This window comes from Hoplias malabaricus, chromosome 1 (genome assembly GCF_029633855.1).
Source record: "Hoplias malabaricus isolate fHopMal1 chromosome 1, fHopMal1.hap1, whole genome shotgun sequence".
In the NCBI taxonomy this organism is placed as follows: Eukaryota; Metazoa; Chordata; class Actinopteri; order Characiformes; family Erythrinidae; genus Hoplias; species Hoplias malabaricus.
In genome coordinates, this window is record NC_089800.1 from 27,404,865 (window position 1) to 27,430,278 (window position 25,414).

Sequence of the window (25,414 nt, forward strand, 5' to 3'; positions counted from 1 at the left end):
CACCAAATGGTATAAAAGGAAGACCTGCAGCATCAGGAAAGATGTGTGTCACCCTTATAATGGACTGTTTACATTCTTTCACACTCCTGCCTGGGTGAAGGCTACAGAGCATCAATGCAAAGTCTCACCAGGCCATGATCCAATTCAGCCCAGAAGCACTGTATGAAAGTCCTTCAAGACACAACTTAAACCATTACAGAGTTACAGACCTGTTTGATAACGCAAATACCGCCCTCACTCAAAAGCACAGACACTTTAATCACTTCTTACATTTTATGAGTACGGAAAATAATGCACAAGAGTCATTGCTCCTGTAGATCTACATGTGGTCTTCTACCTATGTACATTCGTAGAAAAAATATGTTTGCATTGCATTGTATCTGTGTTTATTGTATTTTTGTCCCATTTGCTTTAATGTCTGCTGTTCTTTTTTGTTAAATTCAGAGCAGTTCTCTTACGCTCCTCAATTCACATCTGTGAGAGAAGGAAGGACAATAAAGTTGACTTTGACTTGACTTTGAAGCGTATCCAACAAAGCAAGTTGGAAAGACAATAATCATATTATTGTTATTCATCAGAGAATAGGGTCCAGAGATGATTTCAGCTAGAGGAAATTAGCCAAACCCTATAAACTATGTTTATTAGAAAAGGAGTAGATTACTGTATTTAACAGTCATCTTTTTTATGCCAAAAATCAATGACACCAATGGATTTTAGTGCCTTTTCTTCCTCTTTTTTACATGGCAGTGACAATATTCTAGTGATTATTCAATATTCAGGTGAACTTTATTCATGATCCCTTTCTGCAAGCCCCCCCTCCCTGCAAAACCAACCTGCTGTTTTGTGTAGACTCTGATCAGGGAAGATACTTGCAGCTTAATTGAAAGCAGATATGTCAGTCAGCGACAACGATGAACTCCCAAACTCATGAATAAACATGAGAGGAGAGGAAAAGGTACAGCGTGTACTTGCTGTCTTCCGCACCAAGACAACCCGAGAGAGGCTGAAAAAGATGTTAGCGTGGCGTGTGTGCCACCGGGCCATTTTCAGTGTTGCTATGCCGACACTAGAGCAATGAAAGACCAATCACTGTGTTTTTCAGCTGATGGGACGCTCTGAACCTTGAGCCTGTCGCTCATAGAGCCCTGAGTGTGTCATCTGATCTATTGATGAGCCATCAGAGAAGCACAGCTGCCAACAAGAAACACCACTTACTCAACAGAAAAAAAACAGACAACCCGGACATGCTGATGCCTCCATTACTGAATCTGAAACTGACACAAGCCCACAATGCACACAATGAACCGCTGTATAATTATTACTCAAATGTGCTTCATGACATTCCAAAAATGCATTTATATTTTGTATTGACAGCGATGAGTCTCAGGGGTCTTAGAAAAATTAAACTAATTAGCGCACTCTGAACAAAACCGATATTTTAATGTTACAGTATACAAGCATAATAAGACATTCCTTCACTGATTAGACCCAGATTAAAACCCATGTCATTGCTGTCCTATGAAAAAACATGCATCTCAGAAAAATAAACTTTTCAGTGGAAGTCAATGTAAAAAGCTTTTATGCTAAGTAATTTTGGAGTGTGTTCTCCCCGTGTCCGCGTGGATTTCCTCCGGGTGCTCCGGTTTCCTCCCACAATCCAATAACACACGTTGGTAGGTGGATTGGCAACTCATAAGTGTCCGTAGGTGTGAGTGAATATGTGAGTCTGTGTGTTGCCCTGTGAAGGACTGGTGCCCTCCAGGGTGTATTCCCGCCTTGCGCCCAATGATTCCAGGTAGGCTCTGGACCCACTGTGAACCTGAACTGGATAAGCGCTTACAGATAATGAATGAATGAATGAATAATTTTGTAGTATTTCTATTGGTCTATTCATCATGACTTTTCCATACAATGTGAAGGACAGCTGCTGGGTTCAAATGATGTGACACATTTAAAAAATGACAAACATTGAGATATGTTTTTCATTGGATAGGGACAATACGCTTATATAGAGAGCTGATTTATTAATTTGTTTGTCCATTCATTTCCTGTTCACATTTTATCCTGTTCAGGGTTGTGGTGGGTCCAGAGCCTACTGGATGCAAGTCCGGAACACTTCCTGGAGATATCTATCAAATAACACTCTACAACTCACACACTCAAACCTGTGGACATTTTCACACAGCCAATCCTCCTACTAGCACATGTATTGTGGACTGTGTGAAACCCACACACAACAAACTACTCAGAGATGGTGATCTGAAGCAGGGATAGAACCAAAAAGCCCAGGACCATAGAGCTGTGTTCCACCATGCTGCAACGATAACTTATATCATTATTGTCCAATGGAAAATGTGGATCTCCGTTTTTGTGGATGTTTAGTTTACTACATCATTTGAACACAGCTGTCCTTCACACAGTGTGAACATTTCATGATGAATTAAACAGAAACAGAAATTACAAAACCTTTATTTATGCAGAGTGCTGGTGTAAATACCAATTGTTGACCAACTAGCAAGTCTGAGAGAAAGCACTGTTGTTTCCATACAGTCATAAAAATGATCACAGCAACATGTAAATGATGAGCATAATTTTTAAATGAGCATAATTTTTTACATTTGCAAAAGCACGTACAGACCAAGCACACCTTCATAACACTGACAATGACCGTTTTACTGCTTCTGAATGAAAGACTACATAAACAGGCTGGTATGTGTCTGGTATCTCAAAATGACTGTAATGATGTGGACTCTGTAGATAACTGTGACAACACACTTCTTAGTAGTGGCAGTTTAATGAGGTGAGAATTTTATATCTATTTTTCAGAAGTTAACACCATTCCCTGGAGTCTTATGAATGAATGGTTTCAGCACTTGTCCCTTTAAAAGATAAGGAGCCACTATTCATTATTTCTCATTTTTACTGTGTGAGATTATATACTTTACATATCAAATAAATGATATACTGAGAAATGACAGTATTAAAAACGAAATAAAATGGCAAATACAGCTAAGTTTATACTTGTTTTAAAGGGGTTTAAAAAGGTTTCTTTTCATAATATTTCATTTTTGCCCACTTGCCATAATTGTGTGGTTTTGTGAATAGAAAATAGCTGCAATGTTTTTTAAATAAACATCTCCTCACCTCGCCATCATTTTTTTAAGTTGTTTTTGTTATTGTGTTTAAAAATTATGCATAAATAGCTGTTAATTGATTTGATGACCTCATTGCAAGGACCCTGTATTATGCATTGGTCAGAAAACTGGTCTAAAATACATACAACAAATTGTTAAGAGCTGAGAGCAAATCAGTGAGAAAATAAATACAACTCTTTTCTGTATTTTAGGGAGTTTTTTGGATAGAAATGTTGTTTCCAGTGTCAAATGGTATGAAGGCAGAGTGGTTCTACTGGCTGTGTCACTGTCACACTGCTTCAGGGTTCAGTGACTGTGGGTTTAATCCTCTGGTCACTGTCTGTGAGATGTTTGCTATGTTCTCCCCTGTGTCTGAGGGGGTTTCATCTGGGTGCTCTACTTTCCACCCACAGTAGGAAAAGAATGAAAATTATAAAATAATCACATTGCAAAAGTTACAATCTATTTATTGTGTAATTGTCTTTTCCAAAAGCATACATCTTGCACTAGAATGTTCTGAAATCAATATATTAAGATAGTACTTCAATATACTCACTCAGTATCTCAAAATAATGATACTATCTCAATATTCTGACATACTATCTCAAAATAATGAGTTTGTATCTTAATATATTGATGTAGTTTCTCAAAATAATGAAATAGAATCTCGGAACCTAATTAATTAATGAAAACATTATTAATTGGTGCCTTTTTTATTTTATGTGGTGGAAAAGGGCTTCCATAGTTACAGACACCTCAAGCTAAGTGTGTCACAGTGTAGATGAAAAGGTTGCATTTCAGTGTGGGTTATTTATAATAAACCATATTATTTATTATATAAAAATAAATATATTGATGGTGAAGTCTGGTCACACTGCAAGATAAATGACAAAACTGGTTTGGGCAGTTAAAGGAACTGGCATTGCCACTGACAACACGCTTTATGGCAAATAACATCCACTAAAGGTAAAATTTGACCTGACCCTGTTTTGTCAGCAACACCCACATAATGTTTACAATTAAAAATGTCTCTATGGCTTGATTTAAATAACCACGTTCCAGGAACCTGCAGTCATACCACATCCAAACCCCATGCTGTGGAGACTGACCTCGGTCTGTGTTGGGCACTCCAATATTAATGGTTGGTATCGAGGGATCAGCATAGTCACTGTAATACTCCAGTTGTGAAGCCTGTTTCTCCCACGTCTTTTTCACCACAGGAACTAAAGTTGAAAAAAAGATAATCAGTCACCAAGGAAATAAAATGAAGTCAATTTTTTTTGCCTTGTTATAGAGCAGCCTGTAACAAAGATTTACTCCTCCTTGTTCTTTTCCAGTTCTGAAATCATAAAAGATTTACTAGTGCCTTATAACTACAATGACTTGGCTTGATACTTGTAGTAGAAAAAAATTGTGGCTCTACCTCTTTAAATCAAAGCACCTGACATTTGCAATGTGAGTTTCATATGCTTCATTTGGAAGATGCACAGATATGAAGTCAGAGTGCACAACAAGTGCAGTAACTGAGTGAGAATAAATGTTATTAGAAGAAATATATCAATTAATTACTAGTTATTGAACATTGTGTATTAAACGTATTAATAGGAACAAAGATTACTCATTTATTCAGTTTGGCACATCAACACATATATTTTATTTTTAAATTCATTACAGAACAGATTTATTTTCCCCACAAATACAGTCCAGGACAACCCACAAAAATACAAGCCACAATACTACAAAGGGATAAGGTGTCACATCCTGGCACTTTCTTGTTTGTTTTCCTATCTCCGCACATGGTTTTGTTTATGTTCATTCTCCGCCTTTGTCCCGCCTTCTTTTTCCTCATTATTCGTGTCAGGTGTGTCTAGTTTGTGTTGTTATTTAAGCCCTCTTCCCTCACTTCCTGGTATCGGTCATTTTGTTTGTTTGTTTGTTTTCGTTGTCGTTTGTTTTCGTTGTTTCTTTGTCGTTTGTTGTCGTGTGTTGTGTTTTCGTCCTCGCTCTTACCCGTCTCTCTTGCCTGTTTCCTGCCCGAGTCCTCTAGTGTTGTTTCCTTCTCTTTTCTATGTTTATAAGTCAGGTTATTTCGTGTTTCTCGTCTAGTTTCATTATTAAACTCTGTGTTGTAGCGAGTGTGTCCGCCTCCGTATATCCACTCTTCACGTCCCGCGTGACAGAATGACCGATCAGTATAAGGACACAGCTAGCACGGACTACCCGTTTAAAAGAGGTGTTATTCGCCGGACTCCGTTTCTCACAGGCCCCAGAGATCCCGTAGAGGAGGCTTTAAGAGCGGCCTCTGAATGGAGTCAACGGCTCCAGAACATTCCCGGTGCGGTTCCTTTCCCCCGAACAGAGGACACGATTCGTGAATCAAGGGATTTCTCCAGCGGGAATTGACGGAGCCGGAGGAGAAAGCGGGCTGGAGTCTCCCCTTCGCTGGAGGATTATCCCCTCAGGTCCGGGGAAATTCTTGGGGGGGGTTATGGGTAGGGGCTGTTAGCCTCCTACCTCAGGACAACGGAGGTGAGGCTAACAGGTGCGCACCTCTGGGGGAATCCCTCAAGAGTGCGCCCATCAGACCCCCTAAACCCGCAGCATCTCCTGCCGTTTCTGTTCCTATGAGAGCGGCGCCTACGGCCGCTCCTGTTCCTGGAAGAGCAGCACCTACGGCCACGCCTGTCTTCGTAAGCGCGACGCCTAGGACGCTTCTGTCTTCCTGAGCGCGGCGCCTCCAGCCGCGCCTGTCTCCATGGACGACGTCGCAGATCCTTCTGCGTCCGTGGACGTCGTCGCACATCCTCCTGACTCCGTGGACGACGTCGCAGATCCCTCTGCCTCCGTGGACATCACTGCAGGTTCCCCTGTCTCCGTGAACGTCGTCGCAGATTCCTCTGCCTCCATGAACGACGTCGTAGCTTCTTCTGCCTCCGTGAACGTCGTCGCAGCTTCTTCTGCCTCCGTGAACGTCGTCGCAGCTTCTTCTGCCTCCGTGAACGTCGTCGCAGATCCTTCTGCCTCCGTGGACGTCGTCGCAGATCCTTCTGCCTCCGTGGACATCGTCGCAGATCCTTCTGCCTCCGTGGACGACGTCGCACATCCTTCTGCCTCCGTGAACGTCGTCGCAGATCCCTCTGCCTCCGTGGACGACGTCGCAGATCCCTCTGCCTCCGTGGACGTCGTCGCAGTTCCGCCTGCCTCCGTGGACGTCGTCGCAGTTTCGCCTGCCTCCGTGGACGTCGTCGCAGTTCCGCCTGCCTCCGTGGACGTCGCCGCAGGTTCCCCTGTCTCCGTGGACGTCGCGGCAGGTTCTCCTGTCTCCGTGGACGTCGCCGCAGGTTCTCCTGTCTCCGTGGACGTCGCTGCAGGTTCCCCTGTCTCCGTGGACATTGTCGCAGTTCCGCCTGCCTCCTTGGACGTCGCCGCAGGTTCCCCTGTCTCCGTGGACGTCGCCGCAGGTTCCCCTGTCTCCGTGGACGTCGCCGCAGGTTCCCTTGTTTCCGTGGACGTCGCCGCAGGTTCTCCTGTCTCCGTGGACGTCGCCGCAGGTTCTCCTGTCTCCGTGGACGTCGCCGCAGGTTCTCCTGTCTCCGTGGACGTCGCCGCAGGGCCTCCTGTCTCCGTGGACGTCGCCGCAGGGCCTCCTGTCTCCGTGGACGTCGCCGCAGGGCCTCCTGTCTCCGTGGACGTCGCCGCAGGACCTCCTGTCTCCATGAGTACGGCTCCCTCAGCCACTCCTACTCCTGTGACTGTGGCTACGGCCGTTTCTGCCCCCGAGACTGTGGCTACGGCCATTTCTGCCCCCGAGACTGTGGCTACGGCCGCTCCCGGTCTAACCCGTAGGAGGGCCCCAAGGACTTCGGGGCCGATCCCCAGAACTGTGCCCAGGCTGGCTTCTTGGACTTCTCCACAGACACATGCCAGTCCTGGGTACCACCCACTTATTGTCTTTGTTCCTGTATCTGGTCCTGTCCTGATTCCTGTATCTCTTCTTGTCCCTGTACCTGTGTCTGTTTTTGTTTCTGTTCCGGTCCCTGTTACCGTGTTCGTCTCTATCCCTGTAAAAGTCCTGGTCCCAGTTCCATTGCCTCAAGTCCAGTCCCCTGTTAGTCCTGTTCAGTCTCATGTCCAATTCCCTGTTAGTCATGTTCAGTCACAAGTTAAACCCTCTGTCCAGACCCATGTCCAGTTCCCAGTCCCTTCACGTGTATCTGCTCCTTTCCAGTCTCAGTCCCCATTCAGTGTTCAGCCAAAGGTCCAGTCACGTGTGTTTTCTCCTGCTTTGTCTCCTGTCTTCTCTCGTTCCCCGTCTCTATTTTCCAGTTCTGTCCAGTATCTATTTAAGTCTAGTCCCTTGTTCCCATCTCCATTTCCTATCTTGTCTTGAATCTTTTGGTTTCCTGTTTTTGGTTCTTCTGGCCCCCTCCTGCGCCAGCTCCTGTAGAGTCTCGTTTTTCGCGCTCCGGGAGTTGTGCGTCTTGGGGGGGGCGTCTGTCACATCCTGGCACTTTCTTGTTTGTTTTCCTATCTCCGCACATGGTTTTGTTTATGTTCATTCTCCGCCTTTGTCCCGCCTTCTTTTTCCTCGCTATTCGTGTCAGGTGTGTCTAGTTTGTGTTGTTATTTAAGCCCTCTTCCCTCACTTCCTGGTATCGGTCATTTTGTTTGTTTGTTTGTTTTCGTTGTCGTTTGTTTTCGTTGTTTCTTTGTCGTTTGTTGTCGTGTGTTTCGTTTTCGTCCTCGCTCTTACCCGTCTCTCTTGCCTGTTTCCTGCCCGAGTCCTCTAGTGTTGTTTCCTTCTCTTTTCTATGTTTATAAGTCAGGTTATTTCGCGTTTCTCGTCTAGTTTCATTATTAAACTCTGTGTTGTAGCGAGTGTGTCCGCCTCCGTATATCCACTCTTCACGTCCCACGTGACATAAGGTGAATGCAATTTCATAGAAATGATTATAAATGAGATTTACCTGGCTAAGTTTTACCTCTTAACCGGCCCTTTCAGAGACTTTTTCATTCATTCATTGTCTTCGTCTATGTCATTGTCTTATCCAGTTAAGGGTCACGGTGAGTCCAGAGCCTACCTGGAATCACTATATGTAAGGCAGGGCACAACCTGGAGGGGGCACCAGTCCTTCACAGAGTGACACATTTACTCACTCACATTCACTCACACCTATGGATACTTTTGAGTTACCAATCCACCAACCGACCTGTGTTTTTGGACCATGGGAGGAAAAGGAGCACCCGGAGGAAACCCGGAGAACACAATGAGACCAATGAGAACACACAAAACTCCTCACAGACAGTCACCTGGAGTGGAACTTGAATCCACAACCCCAGGACCCTGAAGCGTCACACCTGCTGCACCACTGTGCTGTCCCCTTTCATGGGCTTAATTAGAGTAATTAAAGAAAACCTGATCCTTTATAAAACATTCACATGTTTTGAAAGTAGATTGAAAGAAATCAGGGAGGATACCCATGATGCGTTGCAGAAAAAAGGCACTCAGGTAAAAACCCTGTGGTCCATGTGGACTGACTGGATTTACTCAGGAGGCAGGGACAAAAGCTAACAGAAGTTGAAACACATTAGAAAACACTTCCACTTCCTAAGAAACACCAGATCAAAATGTACATCAAGTACAACTTGCACAATCTGGACCTATAACAGAAATCTAGAGCAAATGCTTGAAAACTAATTACTAACTTCTTAATGTTTGAAAAAATATCAAGATTTCTCTGAAAACACAGCTCACAGCTTGTCTCATTAAAGAGACGTATGCATGTACACATTAACCCTCTGGAGTCAGCTATTATTTCTGTTGTTCTAATTCAATTGATTTGGTTTATATATAGAGGGAAAATGCCACATTTGTCACATCTGTCATCTGGCATACTTTCTTAGCCCGTTTTCACCCTGCTCTTCAATGGTCAGTTCCCCCACAGAGCAGGTAGGATTCAGGTGGTGGGTCATTCTCAGCAATGTTGTGACACTGACAGGGTGGTGGTTGTGTGTTGCTGGTACAAGTGGATCAGACACAGCAGTGTTGCTGGAGCTTTACACCCCTCAGTGTCCAAAAACATCTGGCTGACAAAGTCCTAGGTCCATTGATGAAGGACTAGAGGACGATCAACATAAACTGCGCAGCGACAGATGAGCTCCTGTCTCTGACTTTAAATCTACAAGGTGGACAGATGAGGTAGGTAGGTGTCTCTAACAGTGTGGATAGTGAACTCCAAAGGGATCCTTTATGGTCAGTGGAGCTGAGCGAATGTACACTGGGTTTAGGAAACGGATCAGAGTATGTGTGTGTGTGACAGCACAGAGCAAACTATGTGTCTGCTAAAAAGAACCAGAAATTCTCACAAAGCAGAACAGTGTTATTTTTATGAAGGCAAACGACTCACCTCTTTCAGAGTGGAACTTCTTACACGTTTTCACTGCCACAAATATGTCATCCCTTCGAACAGGCTCACCCTGGAGAGAGAGAGAAAGGTGAAGACTGTTAAGCCAGGTAAACATATGCTTATACTGCATGAATGTAACCAAGCTGAATGACATGACATTGGTGCTCACACTGTGAGAAATGCAATGCATACAGATGTTTCTGACTGTCTGCAGGATCTCCATTAAATACTGTATGGCCTCCTGTGTATCAGGAACGTTGAGACATACTGTGTTCTGAAATTCCACAAAAAAAGTATAAATAAAAACACGATATATATATGGTCTGAGATATTGGGAAATATGAAGATTTTGTCTTGTTTATCTAGTTTTGTTTATGTTACTGTGCATTTAATGCATTTTATGATCCATAGACAGCTGTTGTTACGTGAGTAAATTGACTTGTGAAACTGCTCCGACTGCAAGAAAAATAACCTGAATTTATGACATGTCAGAAATCCCGCCAAACCACTCAGTCACTGCACCCTGGGGCATTTAATCAGGATTTGCAGCCCAATTAAACCGCATGTCCTATGACTGCACATCAAGCTGAGGCCTGATTCTAAATATAAGTCGAGTTAAGAACAAATTGGGCTTAAAAACAGACTTAAAACCACAGTGCATGCATGGCTTCAGGCTTTTCTTCTGATTCCCATTCCTGATTCCCACTACACTCCAGATATTGCATTTCCTTAGTTTTGCTCAGTCCCATCAGCAACAGTTCATTTAATGCTTTGGAGCTCTTGCAGTCCCATGGCTGCCATTTTTGTTAGGCAACTTAAAATATGTTTAGGTACACTGTTACAGTTTGTTATGTTGTTTTCTGTATTGTTCTTTTATTATTTTTTTAAACCACTTTTCTTCAGAGTTCAGACTCCTGATCAGTTGCTTTCACCAAAACATGTGAAGACATCAAGCACTTGAATTCAAATTGGTCAATGAAATGCCATTGGAGCTTAGCAAACTTTTAAAATAATAATAACTAAAAAAAACTACATTCAAAAAGTCCAAGTTAAAAATGATTGAAAATTACAAAAAGTTAGATTTATATAGTACCTATACAGAAAAACCCAAGGGATGGGGGCAACACACACACACAATTAAGCCAGTAAGATTAGGGTTCACACTATTCTTTTGAAATGTCATGAACCTAACTAGTTTTAGTTTTGACCCAATATCAGTAACGATATGTACCAAGATTTGAAATATTAGGCCTACATTATTTTTTTTAATTAACATTTTAAATTTCATGTTGCTTTTCAAGTCCAGGAGATCTATGTTAAGACTTCAAAAACCTCAAGGAGTGTCCAACCTGGTCATAGCCTTGAAGAAAACACTTCCTGACAAATTTTTATGCCAACTTCCAGATCCTGCCTGCTCTGTCTGGGACTTCAGGCCATGAACTGCTGAGGTATCACGAGTAATCAGCTTTTCAACGATATGGCCAACAACATTTGAAAAAAACCCAAAAGAGTCTGGAATGTGAATGGGAAATAAGTTGATAGAAATAATGAAAATGTCAGAGCATGCTAAGGAGTTTTCTGCAAATTTGAACTAATTTTTAGCTCTGCGTGTTCCTCTATCCTTGGACTGTTTTACATTTTTAAAACAGATTTATTAATTTAAGGTCCCAGCTTTGGCTGGTTGACCCCAGGTGTGTTTAATGTGTAAAATAGAGTGTCAAACAGGAGTGTAATTGGAAACCACTGGCTGCAGGTACCTGATATTAAAAATTGCTTCTCTGCCTTCTAGGACACTGCCAAAGTCATAACAGAAAAATTGTTTTGATGATTTTATGACACAAAACAGTCGCAAAACTGAGACACAAAATAAGACACAAAACTGTCTTATTTGGCACAATTAATTCTGTCCTCAACCCTCCAGGCCCTTCTGCCAGCCCACAGGTCTTCTAAAGTCTGTGAGGATTTAGATTAGACTTTTACTGGCAAAAATGAAAATAATACATCAAATATATTATACTTGATATCAAGTATATCAAGTTTTAATTAGTGTGAGCCAATATCTCCTGTTCACCCGAAAGAGACCCCTGACATAACGTTCAAGTTTGCTGGATAAATCTGGCTGTGTTTCCACGTATACTTCCACAAGTGAACACAGTTCTGGGGTCTTAAAGAAGAATCTGCAAAATGCTTTGGTCAAAATAACAGGGTAATAAAATAAAGGGTCAACCACCACAGCTCAGTTCAGCAAGAGTCCATAAGTGAGGAGGGAGGAGCAGAAGATTTTTACAATGATCGTTTTTACAATGTTCAAACAAAACTTATTTCTCCACACATGCTGTGTCCAATATGCTCCATTTAACCATGTCTTTGCTCTCTCACATGAATGCAGGTCTGGCACTGTGACTGGAGAGACTAAGATGAAGAGGCAGAAGTAGTACAAAATCAGACTCTGTGGTCTTATTTCCGCTGTGCAACTTCTCCTAAACAAAGCATCTCAAAACAAATAATGAAGTACAAATAAGTTTGTATGACTGTTATTATAATGTTGTGTAGCATTAAAAATGCACAATTGTCATTGTATTAAAATATATATAAAAACATATAAATGAAGTATTAGTACATATGTTCATGATCGCGAACATCGTCATCACTATTTTAAATCATATAAACCAAAACTTACAGTGACAGTGAGCGGTGTAAAGCTCCAGCAGCACTGCTGTGTCTGATCCACTTGTACCAGCAACACACAACCACCACCCTGTCAGTGTCACAACATTGCTGAGATTGAACTCATAATAAATGCAGTGAGGAATAGATTCTCCTCGCCTGCCATTTTTAAATTACTTAATTTGTAGGTTATTTTTTGTTATCCTAGAGGAGAATGTAAAACCAAACTGTGCTCCCCTGGAGGTGACCAACAACCTCTTGCTGCTGGTGATTCTGATAAATGTGGCATTGCTCTCCTGCTGTTTTGGGCAGCATGTCACACTGCTGATCTTAACATTCTTATTGATCCCCTTGAACAGACAGTTGGACTCAGTCGGGAAGAGATGATCTGATTACAGTCCTATCTCTGTCATACCACATTCACAGCTAAAATTGGAAAATCATATTTCCCTTGTTACCACTATCAGGTATGAAGTACCTCCAGCATCAGTATTAGAGACAATGCTCTTCTGACCTTATCTACTGCCTTTTGATTATCTTTAGGACGTATAATTTCCTGCTGGCCCACACAAGTCTTGTGGCAGCTTATGAAAATAAAATACGCTTGTGAACGCTCAAGTTAAGAATCTTGGTGGGGGTGTGTATACTGACCTTACGTTTGACACGCAAATAGATTCTGTCATTCAATTAGTTTCTACCAACTCTGGAAAATTGCCAGCATTGAATCATTTCTCAATTCTCAGGGTTTGGAGAAGGTTCTACAAAGAATGTTAATCTCATTTGGATTACTACAATATACACTGGTGTCCTCGTGCGCCTCATGCGCATGTTTACAGCGGTTTTGGCTCACTGTTCATTACAGTATTCAGTTAAAATATGTGGATGTAAATGAACATCTGTATGTATTTGTTTGTCACAATAATTTATGTCCAGCATTTTGATTTGTAATGTAACTAAATTACTTTCATTTATACATACAGTCATTGTCTATATCTGCAGTAATCTGTAATCCAGCTCAGGGTTGCAGAGGGTTTAGACAAAATTAAATGTGGATTTTACCAGCAACATAAAATCATCTATTAAACCCATAGCAATTATACCCTTGTGTTGCAGCAGGAAAAACCAAGCTGTGAATATGGCAGATTGTTAATGCTTGAAGGAAGCAAAATTACAGGTCACAGTGATAAAGAGAGTTTAGCTGAAAAGTGTATTTCTTCCCTGAGGTTTATGGTAATCATCCTTGGGAAAAGAGGAGATACAAGCTGAAGACAAAGGCAAACAATCACAGGTGAAGAACTTTCCATTGTACATTCATGAAAGCTGGAGGAGACCATTAGCCATTGCCCAGTTTGAAGGGAGGGGGAGGTGGGGACCTTGAATAAGAATGAGTGATTATACAATCACTAATTCTCAGAAGACCTAGACAGTCCTGAAAACAGCCTGAAACCCTTAGACTTAGAATATTTAAACCAAATTAAATCATCTGGATGTTCTCCCAGGATTTCTAACCTCTACATCACAAAATATAGAGGGGACAAAGGTGGTGAAATAAAGAAAGGCCACTGTGAAAGCACTTTAAAATGCACCTTTTAACACATTTTACTGATGAAAAACAAGGCCAAGTAAGTGGATCACAAGTTTTGGGTTCATCATGTTTATGAGGAGGTACATGATGTTTGGGTCAACCCCATGATTAAGAAAAGAACGCTATAAACTAATTAGAGGAACATTAGTCTGAAACAAAGCAGTTGGACACTGATAATGAAAACACATTGCATTTTAAGGAATCTTAAGTAATTCAAGAAATTCAATTAAAACAATAAATAATAATCTGACCATGGCAAACCATACACTCCAGACTGTGCAAACTGTTGACAGACCTGCTTATACTTTGATTTCCATAATCAGTGCCACATATATGGCGTCAAAATAGGTTCTAAAGTTCTGAGAACCAAAAAACAGAATCCATAACTAATAAATGTCATTTTATTTAATTGAGAAAACTGTCATTAATATTGACAGTTATAAAAACAGGTTTGTAAACAGAATATTCCATTGAACAATCAGTTCTATTTCATGCCTCCTGACCGCCAGAGGGCGGTGCAACCTTGTGGATATTCCCATGGGCACGTCTACTGGACCGAGTAAAAATACCAACAAAGTCACATGTGACCCGGCCCCTATAAAGGGCCACTGGACATGTATGAACGTCCTCTTTTTCCTCTCGCGCTCTGGACCGTTCACACCTCACGGAGCTGCAGTTTTTTTTCTGCCCTCAAGAGCTGTTCTCTACTACATCTACTTCATCTTTAACTTTGCCACCCAGCGCTTGTGCCCGGGCTGGTGAGTATTGCGGTTACCCCACACGCCCGGGTTCCTTGAGCTTTGTGCACTTTCCCTGCACTTGTCTCAGTTCCAGCGCTGTTGGGTTCACGTCGGACGTGTAGTTCCTACCGCCGGCCTCCTCTTCGGCTTCGTGCCCACGCTGTTGCCTCTGGGCACGTAATACAGTGCTCTTGGGCTGCGTTGTCTGTACTCCTGACTGCCTCGTTTCCACTACGACTGCAGTACTATGGATGCCCAGGCCTGTCGTGCGTGTTTCACGCCTTTACAGCCGGATGACCCGCACACTTTGTGCCCCTCCTGCCTCGGAGTACTCCACCTGCGCGAAGCACTCACTGATCCCTGTGTGCACTGCGCTACAATTCCGCTGCTACACGCCAGCACCGGCTCGCTTCTGTTCTAGTCAGCACTGACACTATGCTCCCCGCTTCTGAAACTTCGGCAGCGTGGTGTGGAACAAAACGCCCTTCCTCGCAGCTGCCGTCTGCTCCTGCGTCGAAGAAAAGACCGGGGAAACTTCTTACATGCTTGGAGCGTGTGGAGGCTTTACTTGCGCAGCTCCAGGCTCAGCAGCCGCCGGCTGCGGACCAGCGCCTCGCCGACACTCCTTCTTTTGGGAGCGGCTCTCCTCTACTCCCCAGTGCGGAGTTTTTGGATGATGACATGCTCTCCACGGCCGCTACGGATACTTTATTCACATCCGAAAGTGGTGCCGGAGCCGCTGTTGCTTCCGCCTCCCCCCGGGCCACAGTGTGTACAGATCCGTGGGTCCTTTCAACGTTAACTTCAGGGTATCGAATCCAGTTCAGGAATCGACCCCCCCAAATCGCGCACTTGACCCAGACGCTTGTAAAAAGTTCGCTTCATTCCACCGCTCTACAGGAGGAAGTAAGTTCTCTTCTGTTGAAAGGAGCCATAGAGGAGGTGAAGTGTCCCGCATTGTTTCAGGGCACTGTTCAAAATATTTTCTGGTGCCGAAAAGCAATGGCGGCCTCCGTCCAATTCTGGATTTACGGGCTTTGAATCACCATCTCAAACGCCTCCCGTTCAAGATGCTCCGAGCGGGGGATGTGATTCACATCATTCAGCCGCAAGAATGGTTCACTACTCTGGATCTGAAGGATGCATATTTCCACATTCCAGTTGCGAGCGCACACCGCCGTTTTCTCTGGTTTGCGTTTCTGAATCGCACGTATCAACTCCCGTTCGACCTATCTCTGGACCCCGGGTTTTCACCAGGTGCATGCAGGCGGCTTTGTCCCCCTTAATGCAGTCGGGAATGAAAATCTTACCTTACCTGGACGATTGGTTGATTTGTTCTCCCTCACGGGAGCGCGCCCTTGCGAATGTCAGCACGCTACGGCTCCATGTGGAAGCTTTGGGTCTTTCTGTAAATGTGGAAAAAAGTTCCCTTCTTCTGAGTCAATGCATTCAATTCATTGGCATGATTTTGAACTCTCAGTCAATGACGGCGACGCTGCCTCCCCAGCGTGTAACGAACATTCTGGGCTTAATCGCACGAGTCCGTGCAGGCTGCCGCGTGCGCTACAGCCTGCTTTTGCGCCTGCTGGGATGTTTACATCGGCTGCGTGCATTCTTCCACTCGGCTTGTTAGAACCCATTTCAGAGTTGGGTAATTCGGCTGAGGCTTGATCCGATTCGTCACAGGCACACGTTGGTGACGATCGATCAAACATGCGAGGAGGCGCTCATTCTGTGGAGGCACCGTTCTTTTCTCACAGCGGGGGTACTGCTGGGCACCGTAGTAACGCGCCGGGAGGTGATCACCACCGACGCTTCTCTCACAGGGTGGGGTGCTGTATGGCAGCACAGAGCAGTGCAGGGTTTGTGGAGCCCCCTCCGTGCACAGGACCACATAAATCTCCTCGAGTTACGTGCTTATGTGTTTCTGGTGCTGCAGCGCCACTTTTTGGCAAGGTCTTTAACGCTGGGTGGTCCAGGTGATTACTTCAGGTCAGCTCGTGGTTTCGCGAGATGTTGTCAGAGGACGTTCATACATGTCCAGTGGCCCTTTATAGGGGCCGGGTCACATGTGACTTTGTTGGTATTTTTACTCGGTCCAGTAGACGTGCCCATGGGAATATCCACAAGGTTACACCGCCCTCTGGCGGTCATCCAGCATTCATAGAACCACAGTTACATTCGTAACTAGCGTTTTTGCTTTCATTCCACCTTTTCTCTGTTGCGCTTCTCTCAGTCTTTCACCTCTAGAACTCTCTCGCTTTTGATGGTGTTGGGATAGTCATTGGCTGCTAAAGTTAAGCCCTGCCCACCCAGCTGATTCTGCACACCCTAACCCTGATTGCAAAATGACTCCAAGCCTTTATGACGAACTGTGCATTACTAAAAGACATAATCTTTAAAAATATTTGATATGGCTTACTTGTGTTTGCCGGTCTATCTTTTTCCAGTCAGGGTAAGATTGCCGCGCTCTCGCTGACGTAGCGAGGTGTGCAGAATCTCCTGGGTGGGCGGGGCTTAACTTAAGCAGCCAATGACTGTCTAGATCCCGACCCCCGTCAAAAGTCAAAAGCGAGAAACTTCTGGAGGCGAAAGCGAGACTGAAAAGTCTGAATGAAAGTGAAAACGTATTCTTCAAGAATATTAAACTCAAAATAGACAATTTTATACAAAAATAGTCTATTTATAAATCTGTTTTTATAACTCTGAATATTAATGACAGTTTTCTCAATTACAAAATGACATTTATTGGTTATGGTTTCTTTATTTTTGGTCCTCAGAACTTAGAACCTATTTTGATGCCATAAACATAATTCTACACTCAGAAAAAAAGGTATGGTAGAGGTACAGTGTAAAAACTCAAGTTTAAAAAGTCTGGTTTTGTTCCCTTTGGGTACATTACATTCTTGTTTCTAGAAGAAGAGGTAAATATTTCCCATCCTCTTCAGCCACAGAACTATTCACATTGGACTTTTTTTTAAACAATGTAGGCTACATGGCAAATTACATGGATTACACTTCTAGAAAGATATCAATCTCAAACTAGAGGCCAAAAAGGGCTTCTCAAAGGGCTGCAAACTACCATGTAAAAAACGAGAAATTCAAAAATATCAATCACATTTCATGGCCACATACTTTCAAGAGTATGGCCCACTTATGGTCATAGATGTGTCTTAGGCACCTAAGATAATTATCATTTATCTTTTCAATAAGTGTAGTGTTTGTATATTTAACTACAATAAATACAAAATCATAAATAAAGTAATTTTTTTTTCTAAAAAGAAGTAGTGTTGTGAGCTAGTGTGAAGGACAAAGTTTGTTTCCAGATGTTCTCCTTGACTGTATGGATTTGTTAAATCCACAACACACTTGATCAATAGGTATTGGATGATAATCAAATAATAACTCAAATAATACTGGATCGCCACCAGAAGAAAAGATTCATGGAATCTTTATACACTGAATTTTTATTATGTGGTTACCTACACACAGAGGTGAGTGTGTGATGACAGTTGTGGCACAGTGTCGAGCTCTGGGGGACGTCTCTGGCAATGTACAAAGCTCTGGAACCGCCGTCAGTCTGGGTCCTTTATCTTCATCCCAGATGTACAGCGCAACCTAGAACCACACAACACATTTAACATCAGTGACACAGACCTGTGGATAAGTGGATCAGATACAGCAGTGCTGCTAAACCATCCTGGGCGGCACGGTGGCTTAGTGGTTAGCACGTTCGCCTCCCAGTGCTGGGAGTTCAAGTCCCATCTGGGTGGAGTTTCCATGTTCTCCCCGTGTCTGCGTGGGTTTCCTCCGGGGTCTCCGGTTTCCTCCCACAGTCCAAAAACATGGAGGTAGGTGAACTGGCTTCTGTCTAATAACTGTCCTGCTGTGAGAGTGAATGTGTGTGTGCCCAGATATGGATTGGCACTCTGTCCTGGGTGAAATCCTAGTGCCCGATGCAGTCCTCCAGGTGGACGGTCGTTCCTGGTCGAGAGTACGCTGTGCGTGTGTTCTGAGCGTTCTGAGCAGTGTGGATTGTAAAGCGCCCTTGGGTATCTAGAAAGGCGCTATATAAGTGTAACGATAGATAGATAGATAGATAGATAGATAGATAGATAGATAGATAGATAGATACATCCTTGTTTGTTTTCTGTGTTGTCTCGACACAGAGCCTATACCATAGCCTGCACATGTGCCCTGCACTGTTGTGAATATTTATACATTATAGGTATGTAGTACACAATGTAGTAGTATAGTTTTAGAAATCTCTGCAGTGCACTATGTAGGGAGTAGGATGCTATTTGGAACAGAGCGTAGCGTGCATGCATTACTAGTAAAACCTTTTCCCAAGGCGTTTGTATTTTTCCATTGTTCTGCCTTTTAATGTGTTTTCTCGATGTTAATTAGCTGCTGTCTGCAGTCTCTGTAGTGTGGAAAAATGGAGTTCATATTTGTGGACTTCCTCATAACAGCATGATCCATATTCTTCTGCCTGTAGACCAATCACAGTTGTTGTGGTCTACGACACCACAATGCGTAATTACATTTCGAGGGAGGTGTGCATCAAGCTAAGGAATAGGTTTCACACAGAAGCATACACTGGCCTTTATTCTTATACACATAAATATACATTTATTTTTCATCATCCTACCAAAGGACTGGTGCCACCTCCAGAGTGTTTTCCAACCTTACTTCCATTGATTCTGGTGACCCTGAACTAGATAAGCTTTTATTCATCCATTCATTTATCCATTCATATGGAGCCTACCTGGACTGACCTCAACACAGCCAGGGCACCAGTTTATCACCGATATCAAGGCTAGATATGATGTTTTTTGACTATAGGTTTATAAAATGGCTATAAATTATTTTGTCAAATAATCCAGGGCTGGGTATATTTTTTATTCAGTCGACTAATCAGCTGCTTCCTGAGGTGTCCTTTCACTTCAGTCGTCATCATCAGTCTCCAGACATATTTGCATATAGGGTATTAAACTAAATGCATACATTTAAAGTAATTTATTCATAGGACAAGGAGCTGACTAAAGCCCCAAGCTGAAGGCTAGACTGACAGGACTTGACCGCATCAAAAAGCCCAAAAATAATGGGCCATGGAGAACATCTGGATTTCACACTTCTGCCTCTGTCTAAAAGTTTAGTGAGTTTTCACATCCAGCAGTGATGCAGATAACAGAATAAAACAGAACTTCACAATGCAGCCAGAGATATTCATAAAAAACCAGTCAGGCTTTCTGCCTCTCTCTCTCTCTCTCTCTCTCTCTCTCTCTATTTCTAAGAGATAGAAATAGAGAGAGATAGAAAGAGTGAAAGAGAGAGAGAGAGAGAGAGAGAGAGAGAGAGAGAGAGAGACAAAAACAGATGGAAATAGAAAGGGATAGAGAGGGAAAGATGGAGTTAAGCATGTCCCTGACTTACACTGAAGAGGTATGGACATGGAAAATCTTGGGAAAAGAAGGGAAAAAAGATAAGAAAACACATGATCCTCATCAGCAGTGTCTAAAAGGAATGTACTGGTGTTTTTCTGACTAATCTCCCACAGCTGCATCTGTGGAATACAGTCTATCCAAAACACAAGGCTGCACACACATTGCAGGTAAATGTGATTCCAGTCTGATTCTTTTTCCCCATCAGAAATGTGATGTAGATTGTTATTGACAGTATGAACAGCAAAAAACACGTTGGCCCTCATTCGTCAAAGTTCGTATGGCCAAATCTGATTATAAAACAAGCTCTCATAAAGTTCACCGACCATTTTGATTATCGTCAATTTCACCTTTGGCCTATTGCTACAATTAAACTCACATGTGTGTGTAAATTTGAGTGTAAATGTTTGACAACATGATTTGCAGTTAATTAATCAAACATATCAGCATTAGCTATAATAAAAATAAGAATTATACAAATAATCAGGAGTCGATTCTGGTTTTGGGTCACTGTCTATGAGGAGTTTCCTCCCACAGTCTAAAATCACACAGGTCAACTGGTTGTGTGAGACGCTGTCTACAGGTGTGAGTGTGTGAGTGACTGATTGAGTGATGCCCTGTGATGGACTGGTGCTTAGTGTATCCCTACCAAGTGGCCTTCAGACCCACCACAACCCTCATAATTTATATATACATACAATATACATGTATATTGTATGCTATAGATGTGCTTTACCTAAAGATTAGTTTACACTGGTAGTTACCAGCAGTGACCAAGTTGACCAAGCAGGTTGGCTCACCTCATGTTTGAGGTCTATGGTGAAATCTGACTTCAGAGGCTCCTGCTGCACCTTATCTGCGAGCCTGAAAAGAGAATACAGTAAAATAATCACCCATTAATCCAATTAACTACCACTGTACAGAAGCAGATCCACCCTGTCTTAATTTTTTTTAATGCACAGTGATGGTAGCTCTCTGAGTCTTGAGCAGTACCCAAGCATGACATCAAATATCAAATATTGACAACAAATATCAATAATGACTTAGAGGTAAGTTAATTAATACGCTTTAAAGCCCATTGAAAACTGATGGCAGATTTGAGTTCAAATAGTTTGTAATGCTGAACTTTGGAATACGCATGCAATGCTTTACTCAGTTTTAGTGTTAAAACAATGGATTAAGGTCATAAAGTTAAGGTAGCCATGCCCAATAACAGCCTGCAGACAGAAGAGTGTAAAATCCCTCAGTACTGTGCTGTGGAGCAGTGGAAACATGGGTACTGGGGTCATGGAGCATTAGATCTAGGATGAGTTGGAGTAATGTTTGTGATCCAGGACTAATCACTAATGTTTATGTAGCTGAATGAAATCAAATCCTCACATAAATATGCTAAATATAATAATAATAATAATAATAATAATAATAATTATACTACTAATAATACGTGTAGTATAACTAATAATCATAAAAATAATAATATTAGAAAGATAAAGTGTAAATCCTCGAGTAGAAGCTAATAAACTATTCATGTGGAGGTGGACGTTTATAACATATTGTGCTGGAGGTGAGAGGTGAGTTCAGTGGTCAGACCTGTTGATGAGGGGGATGCTCAGAGCCCATCCTGCAGAAAAGTCTGGGTACTTGAAGGAGGAGGGGTTCTCTGCAAAGGCATAATGGTGGATGATAGTGGATTCATCATCGTGCAATGGTTTGCCAAGGAACCACTCCTGGAGAGAGAGAGAGAGAGAGAGAGAGAGAGAGAGACAGAAAAGTAAAAATGATGCTAATCTAAAGCCAAAGCTGAAGTTTTCCAGTGCATTACAGTCCAGTATTTTTTTTCTTCTGGAAGTGCGAAGGAACAAAATCAAAATACCTCACTTTGCAATGTGGATGAAGTAGGATCAGTTAATATAACTGTCACACTGATCTGTAATGCTGTCTGCCAAAACAGTATGAACTCCTGAGTAAACATTACATCAAAAAAAGACAGACTCCTGAGTGGTTCAGTGGTCTAAACACTGACCCTAACAGTGGGTTCAGATTCTGGTAATGCCTCAGGCATCCAAAGCTGTAAAATATCTAAAATATCTAGTCAGTGGGAGCATCTGTTAACAGATAGAACAGGTCTGTACAGTAATGACTGTTTTTGGTACATACAAATCAATTTGACACATATGTAGAATGCAAACAACCTGCAGGACCTTGTCTATTCAAACCGAAACATACAAACCTCTAAAAAAAAACATCACTGAGTAATTCAGCTCATCAAGCCGTTAAAATAGCAGAAAACCGCTAGATTCAAGACTAAGGAAAGGGTACATTTAAAAACATTTTTATAGAAAATGTTTCCTATAAAAATTATTATTATTACTATTAGTAGTAGTCGTAGCAGCAGTAGTAGTAGGCGTAATAGGCCAGTGTCACCGGAATATAACATATCAAAATAACATGCATCCAATATTCAAAAAATATAGTAATCCCTCGTTACTTCGCGGTTCATCTTTGGCGGATTCGCTACTTTGCAGGTTTTTTCAAGGGGGCTTTTGGCCACTATATTGCGGATATTGAGGGAAAATTTAGGAAAACCGTGAAAGGTGAATAGCCAAAATATTTTTTTTATTATTATTTACATGTATTAGTCTAGGCCTGTAGTAGACAAAATATATCATTTACAAGTATTTCTTACAATACATGTATTGTTCATGTCCACACCTGAGTAAAATTTACTTACGCTAAATCACAGCTTAGGAATTAATCTATTAAAGAAAGTGGTAGGATATCACATGTAGTTCCAGCTGAAAAACATTATAGAATGACTGTTTAATGCAAAGGGTGGGTTGTTAACAGTACAGGGAGGGTTTTAAAAGACCAAATACTTGTTAAATACATAAAAAAATATCTTTCCTCTACTTCGCGAAAATTCGTTTTTCGCGGGTGGTCTTGGAACGCATCCCCCCCGAAAAACGAGGGATCACTCTATACCCATTGGCTTAGTGTCATGAGTTAAAGAGGTTAACACAGATTTATTAAAATTGACAAAAACATCTACACATAACGATAATAAAAACTACAAAAGCCCTGAAGGTCAAGCTGAATAAAAAAGTTTAATGTATGTTCCCGAGGTCCATATATTTTTTCTGTTATACACACCAAAAACAGTTGAAAAAAAACCACCACTTCCAGGAGCATAGCAATTAGACTACACCTCATTTCCCCCTCTGACCCCCTTATTCCATCTGCATATTTAAATAATTTATGCTCCAGATGCGGAAGCCATGCTGTTTATGTTTCTTATGAGAGGTACAAGTACTAAACGCCAATTCTTCAGACAACCCTATGATTCACTGTCATAGCCTGCTGGGGTTGGCCTCTTTCTGTGGCTGTTAGCTGTTTTGTCCAAGTGAATGATGATAACTGGCCAAAGTTCATGAAGGAAAACTGAATTAGACTGGATGTCCTGTATTCCTGTGTTATACGACCTTATATTTCCAAAATCTAAAAACATAATTCTGCTTCTACAGGAAAACCACAGTTTTTATTACACAATATGGCCAAATGTTTAGACACCTGCTCCTCCAACTTCTCTTCTGATATCAAAGGTTTTAATATGTAGTTCACCTCTTTTCAAAGCAGTAACAGCTTGTACTCTTCTGGGGTAATTTTACCATGGATGTTGCAACATTTCTGGGAGAACCTGATGCCATTCAGTCATATTAGGAAAGGCCAGATCAGTTGCTGATGTTGGATGATTAGTTCTGGATCACAATCCCAAAGTTATTGGAATATGTTCCATCACTCCAGAGAACAGAGTTCTACTGCCCAGTGCCTGGTGGCTTGATACTTCTCTAGTCAACACATACCATTTTGTTTTATGTTCTCATTTGGGGATTATACAGGCTGTCTGCACAATGAGAAGACTTCCAAGTAACTGAATCCATAGTTTAGGACATATAAAGTATGGAACCTACAGAATATGTTCAAGGACTTATGCATTTGTTGACCCACTCTCTGCTGCTAAAGCAAACTACACCTGTTTTCAAAAGATGGAGAGAAATTCACACACAAAACCACTTACCGCTTGATGATCATACTTGTATGAGTCAATAAATCTAGTGGGAAATGTAATAAACCACACGTCCAATATCAAGTCATGCCCATTTTTTGAGCAACATTCCCACAGTTCATCTTCAGATACGCACAAGGAAGATTTGTGTCTTGTGCAAAAGGACACTGGTCCCTCAGTGTTCTCAAACAAATGATTACTTGTTTGGGCAAATATAAATGACATAATTTATGTTCAAGTTGCATTTGACCCTGATTCTGGGAAACTGTTGGAATGCAGGGTTACAAACTGTGATCAGCAAAGAAGTACGAATTCAAAGGGATGACTGAATGAAAGCTCCACAGATGAAATGTCACATAAAAAACATCCAGGTGAACTATTCAGTGAAACACAGCTTTGAACATAATATGGGTCTGTTTTGCTTATATTTGCTAGATAAGATTTCAATTCAGTTACTGGACTTTTAACCTACTAACACCAAAGGCCTACCAGGCTGACATTCATTTTGGTCAGTGTATGTTTCTGAGAGGATGTTTTTAATCTTTCCTGGTTAACTGGATATCTGAACGTTAACTCCTTTGTAGGCTTGAATGACATTTTTTTTTTACCAAATCCCTGATTTAGCGACTAACTACCTGATTGAATTACCAGGCTTATTACTAACTGAGGCTAATTACTCAGTAACTACAGCAATTTCAGAGCAATTTGACTATTTGTGGGTTAAATAAGTGAAATAAAACTGCCAGTGGGCCCATGGGTATTTAAGAAGCTACCCATTCAAATAGATTTCAAGATATAAAACATTCACTGTTCCATATAAGTATTATTTTATCATTTGTTTAACTGGTGTATCAAAAGAGATCAGTTCAATAGTTTACATTAACAGCTCCACTTTTCTATGAGAGGGACAGCACAGTGGTACAACAGGTAGTGTCGCTGTCACACAACTCCAGGGACCTGGGGTTGTGGGTTCGAGTCCCCCTCTGGGTGAATGTCTGTGAGATGTCCCTGTGTCTGTATTTGCTTTGGGTCCAAAAATGCATATCGGTAGGTGGATTGGAGACTCAAATGTGTCCATATGTGTGAGTGCATGAGTGAATGTGTGAGTGTGTGTCACCCTGTGAAGGACTGGTGCCCCCTCCAAGCTTTGTTCCCTCTTTGCACTTAGTGACTGCAGGTAGGCTTCAAACCCACCGTGACCCTGAACAGGATAAGCAGTTACTGACAATGAATGAATTCTTGATGGCATATTATATAGGTTACACTTTTTGGTATTTATATCAATTTCATTCATTCACACTTTTTCTGTACCAGCTTCAACTTAATCTAGATCAAAATCCCACTGGAATTCACTGGACGCAAGGCAGAAACCCA

The 25,414-nt window shown here is 42.0% G+C and overlaps 1 protein-coding gene across 1 annotated transcript in view; it reads right to left on the reverse strand.

The window, feature by feature from the left end:
- Window positions 1-25,414, reverse strand: part of b3glcta (beta 3-glucosyltransferase a) — a 153,319-nt gene that overhangs the window by 26,989 nt on the left and 100,916 nt on the right. The window contains exons 7-11 of the mRNA XM_066677652.1: window positions 21,568-21,704; window positions 20,778-20,841; window positions 18,020-18,151; window positions 9,542-9,611; window positions 4,244-4,357 (exon numbers count right to left, since the gene is read on the reverse strand). Coding sequence (XP_066533749.1) covers window positions 4,244-4,357; window positions 9,542-9,611; window positions 18,020-18,151; window positions 20,778-20,841; window positions 21,568-21,704 — 517 coding nt within the window. The remainder of the gene's footprint in view (window positions 1-4,243; window positions 4,358-9,541; window positions 9,612-18,019; window positions 18,152-20,777; window positions 20,842-21,567; window positions 21,705-25,414) is intronic.